Below are 5,209 nucleotides of genomic sequence, written 5' to 3'. Positions count from 1 at the left end.
AATACCACTTTTGAGTATACATCCAAAGGATGCTCAATCGTGCCACAAGGACATGTGCTCAACCATGTTCATAGCAGCTTTGTTTGTCATAGCCAGAACCTAGAAACAACCTAAATGCCCCTTGACCAAAAAATGGATAAGGAAAATGTGGTACATTTACACAATGGAGTACTACACAACAGAACAAAATAATGACAGCTTGAATTTTTCAGGAAAATGGATGGAGCTAGAAAACACAGACACAGAAAGACAATTATCATGTGTATTCACTCATAGGTGGTTTTTAAACATAAAGCAAAGAAAGCCAGCCTACAAACCACAATTCCAGAGAATTTAGACAACAATGAGGACCCTAAGAGAGACTTACATAGATCTAATCTACATGGGAAGTGGAAAGTATAAAAAGACAAGATCTCCTGAGTAAATTGGGAGCATGGGGACTTTGGGGGAGGATTGAAGGTGGAGGGAGAGGCAGGGAGGGGAGCAGAGAAAAATGTAGCACTCAATAAATATCAATAAAAAATTTATATATAAAAAGCANAAATTTATATATAAAAAGCAAGTACATATAGAGACCTAAAAAGAGAGGGGGGGGGGAGAGAGAGAGAGAGAGAGAGAGAGAGAGAGAGAGAGAGAAAGAGAGAGAGCGCACAGCATAGCAGACTCTAAAGACCAGCTGGAGATCCCAGATTCTGAGTTAGGTCCACCCTGGTGATGACCTGGTTTGTGAAGAGCCTGGAATACTCAGCCAAAAGTCCAGGCAATACTGTGTTTAAGGAACAGGTTTTAGGTGATGTTTATCCATGGGGAGCCAGTTAGGCCCATTCATAAGGCAGCGCTTGGCCCATCCCAAATGGCAGCTGCACCCCTACAGATAACATCTGTGGCAAACTTTGAGATCCCAGGGTGTCCTTTAGGCCACATCAGACTGACCACGCCCCCTTTCACCTGGGCCCGCCCCGGTGGCGGAGACTTCCGGATTTCCCTGGTTGCCACAGCTCCACCCAGTTGGCCTTAATCCCAGACTCCCGCAGCCCAGGGGTGGGGAGAACCTGAGCTCCGGGCGCGGAGAGGCTGGTGGAGCAGGAGCGGAGCGCAGCGGAGACCTGCTTTGAGGACAGATGTGCCCAAGCATAGGGGTGCTCCAACCTGAGCTGGGGTGAAGCTTCAGGAGAAGGCAAGAGGGCGACAGAGAGATGCAGGCGGAGGAGCCGTGCGCCCCTAGCGCACCCCGCAGCCCCGACGACCCGCAGAGAAGTCAGCGCGCACGGAACCCGGAGCTGCGCCTGTCGGGTCAGCTGCTTCCGGAGCTTTACGGCTTGGTGGCACGCGTGCTCTTCTACCTGGCACCCGTCTACCTGGCAGGCTACCTGGGGCTCAGCGTCACCTGGCTGCTCCTTGGCGCCTTCATCTGGATGTGGTGGCGCCGGAACCGCCGCGGGAAGCTGGGGCGCCTGGAGGCCGCCTTCGAATACCAAGAGCACGAGCGCGAGTTCATCAGCCGCGAGCTGCGGGGCCAGCACCTGCCGGCCTGGGTGAGCTGGGTCGGGTGGAGGGTTGTGGGCTTCGGAGGGGGAGATGGGGCGCACAGCCGGGGCTTCATGTGAGGATTTGGTGGTCTCAGAGAAGAGTCGGGGGCGGGTGAGTCGGGGGCCCACCCAGGAGTGAAAAACAGGGCGTCCAGAACTCCGTAAAGTTACTGGAAACAGAAGGCGCTTCTTCCACTCGCTTGTTGATTTAAAGATCTCGCGCAGGGCGTGGCACATAGATGGACGCACACAGCAGCGATAGGAGCAGCAAGTTCTGGTTGCCTTCAACCGAGGACTGGTAGGAGTGCCCGGCCGGGCTAGAGGTGCCTGTCCCGGACGCTGCTCTGGACCACTGGCCTCTTCTTCCCTATGCCCTGGGGATGCGGAGGCCTTATGCACACTCGCAGTCCAGGGATAAACCCGCCTCCGGGTGGCGGCTGGCCTGGCTATGGTTTCTCAAATGCATCTAGTCCTGAGAACCACCTGGCTCACTTAAAAACAAGTTCCGTGCCTGCAGCTTCACTCCTCGGGTGGGGCCCGTGGATCCTTAGGATTGGAAACCCAAAGGAGTCCATTTCCAAGGGTTGTTACATGACACATCTGCCCCTTTTAGTGCTAAATCTAAGCGCCTCCACCTGCCTGGGATGGTAGTAACCTCTACAGTGGGGGTTTGAGAAGAATGGCCTGCTGCCACTCGTTAGGAAATTACGCCTTGCTGTATGTAGTTTGTTAAAGTCAGCGCGGCAAAGTACCACAGATGTGGTGGCTTAAACAACAGCAATTTAGTGTCTCATAGTCTGTAGGTGACGAGTTCAAGATGAAGCCATATCTGCAGGGTCCATTTCTTCTGTGGCCGCTCTCTTCTCCTCTGCCTATGGGTGGCTTCTGCCTTCACTTGCTCCTCTCTCCAAGTACCTGTGTCCAAGTGTTTTTTTTTTTTTTTTTTTTTCATACAAGGACAGCAATCATGGCATTCAGATACATTCTTTTTTTTTTTTTTTTTTTTTTGCCTTGGTGGTTGTTGGTCCAGGAGAACCAGGTTCAATTCCCAGCACCCTAATGGCAGCCACCAATTGTCTGTAACTCCAGTTCCGGAGAATCCAATGTCCTCTTGTAGCCTCCCAGGCACTGCATCAGATACATTCTTAATGACCTTATTTTAATTTAATTAGATCTGTCAAGACTTTCTCTAAATGCAGTCACATTCTGAGGTCCTGGGGGACAGAACATCAAGTTTTGGGAGAGGAGGTTCAGTTTACCCTCCAACACTAATATGTGGCTTAGCACCAAAGCTTTGTACAGATGAGTAAGTGTCTTTGGGGCAAGGGGCCCAAATGCTTGCTGGTAAGGGTACACACAGGGTAGAAACCGTGGGAACAGGTCTGATTCAGTTGGCCATGGAGCATACAGAGGAAGATGATGGTGCCTTATAGATGCCCATCTCAGGTCGGAGGTTGGCACACGATAGGAAATTGTCTGGAGGTCTGGGCATGTCAAAAGTAGGAGCCTGCATAGAGTCCAGTGAGGGGATCAGAGGCCTCATATCATATTGCCCCCAGACCACAGCTTCCTGCCTTCTAGATGGTCTTAGGAAAGGTCCCACCTCAGCCTGGGTTCTCCAGACTCTCGTAGCTGGTGTGACTGGCTGACTTTGGGTGCCAGGTTCTAGGTAAGCTTCAGGATTGAGGCGGTGATGTCAGGCTGGGCTCTGCAGGCCTAGAGAGGCTTGCGAACACAGCCCAGAGGAATGGACCGGGCACTCTGAGGGGGGGGTGTGTGCTTGGCCTGTCTAACATGTGTGGTCATGAGGCATGAGGGAGACAGGGTCAGCTTCTGAAGGCTGTAGGCCTGGAAGGAGCGAGACTTTGAGAGATGCTGCAGCAGGAAGGAGGGAATAGGTAGGGGTAGAGAACCCACCTGGGAAAATTATTTGAACCTGGCCGCAGTGAGCACAGCAGGGGAGATAAACATGCTGGAGAAGGTTGATTAACATGCTGGAGAAGGTTGATTGCTGCACGAGGCCTCTAGAGTGAGGGAGGAGCCTAGGGGTCCAGGAGTTTTCTGACTTAGAGAGCTGGGCGATCACCACCATGCCCGGGGGTCCTGGAAACAAGTCTAGAGAGCAGAGCGTTCTTTCCCATGAACACCTGGGAAGGGTGCACAGCTTGATACAAATCCGCCCTTTGACCAGCCTCATGGAGGACGAGGTGGGAAAACTGGGGCTCGTGTGGTTGGCTGTTCTGCTCACTTCCTCTTTTTCGGCCTCAGAATAGGAACATGTACTACTCACAAACCCAAGGAGTGAGGGAGCCCTGCCTGCAGTGAGGAGGGTGACATGCAAACCAGCAGAAGGCCCGTCACACGGTTGACTTAGCCCCCAAAGCGCTGTCTCCATGTGTTGGTTGTAATGAGTTAAATATTTGAAAACCCCAAGTTTAGAGCCAGGCACACGTGTAGGAGTCTGAGTACTCCAGAAATAGGGACGAGAGGATCAGGACTTTAAGGCGAATTTTAACTACACAGCAAGTTCGAGGCCAGCCTAGGAGACATGAGGCCCTGTCTCAACAAAACTACCCAAATAGAGTGCTTGTTCAGAGCCAATCACGATTGGCTTTATGACCCTCAGTTTTCTGAGCCTCTGAGGACCTTTGCCCAACGTTAAACTAATGAACAAGTGTCCCAGGAGAAAATGTGTCTTTTGGGAACTGATTGACTGCAGAGAGTAGAGCAAGGGGGGAGGGATGGGGATGCACAGAGAACCTCAGGGAAGCCTCATTCTGCCAAGCTGGGCCTGCTCTGTGGTTCTGGGGCTCCCAGCTTCAGCACCATAGTGAGTATTGGCCCCCTGGCCTCCAGACCTGGGCCTTCTGCTCGGTCCTCAAGACTCTCCATGGGGTCAGCATCCAGTCACCATAGCATAGGAGTGAGCCTTCCCCAGTCTCGCCATTTCCAGGGCATTCACCGAGCCATTCATGGGCCTTATTTATCAGGTATTTATTTTGGCTCTGCTTTGGTAGAGAGTGAAGTCTGGTGAACGCCTCCCCTGGCTCCAGGTCTGCTGAGGTGTGTGAGGGATGAGAGCTGGTTGCTAGGCAAATAGCCTGAGGCGGGGTAGACAGCGGAAAGAACTGTGGGAAACATTGGCAGTTTGTCTGTCTGTGGCTCTGGGTCTGGCCCAGCTTGTTACTGCCAGCTGATAGCAATTGACTGGCACTCTTGCTGGGGACAGTTAACCCTTGGGGAACCTGCTGGCAAGTTGGTGCCGAAGAGGGAGAGGGTGGAGACTTGGAGGTCTCCAAGCATTCAGCTGGGTATACCTGTCTCAGGGCTTCTGAGAATTATGAACCTGTGGGAGATGCTCATTTGGAGATGCCTTTTAGCCATGAACCAGTTCCATATCGGCTTGTCTCTGCCTTCACACCCCCCCCCACTAGGACCAATTCCCTAATCTTTCTCCCTTACCCTCTATGTGGCAGGGGATGCCAGGGTGAGAGCCAGGGAAGATGACCCTCCCACTCAAAGTGATGGATGTGTGGAGGCACCAGCAGAATCCCTGGATTGTCCCTCATCAGCATCCCTGCTGGGCATCCAGACAGACAACTAGGGCCAGAGTGCTGCCTTATTTGGGGCTGACCATTCTTACTGTGGGTGGAGTAGCACCCTCCCTCCTGTGCCCTCCC

The 5,209-nt window shown here is 52.6% G+C and overlaps 1 protein-coding gene across 1 annotated transcript in view; it reads left to right on the top strand.

Annotated features, from left to right (window-relative positions):
- Positions 1-1,072: 1,072 nt before the first annotated feature.
- Positions 1,073-5,209, top strand: part of Esyt3 (extended synaptotagmin 3) — a 47,017-nt gene continuing 42,880 nt past the window's right edge. Inside the window, exon 1 of the mRNA XM_050139686.1 lies at positions 1,073-1,535. Coding sequence (XP_049995643.1) covers positions 1,197-1,535 — 339 coding nt within the window. The 5' untranslated portion in view covers positions 1,073-1,196. The remainder of the gene's footprint in view (positions 1,536-5,209) is intronic.

The sequence above is a fragment of the Alexandromys fortis genome, unplaced genomic scaffold, assembly GCF_014885135.2.
Source record: "Alexandromys fortis isolate MF-2015 unplaced genomic scaffold, M_Fortis_MF-2015_v1.1 scaffold_36, whole genome shotgun sequence".
NCBI lineage: Eukaryota > Metazoa > Chordata > Mammalia > Rodentia > Cricetidae > Alexandromys > Alexandromys fortis.
This window is presented reverse-complemented; position numbering and strand designations above follow the sequence as displayed.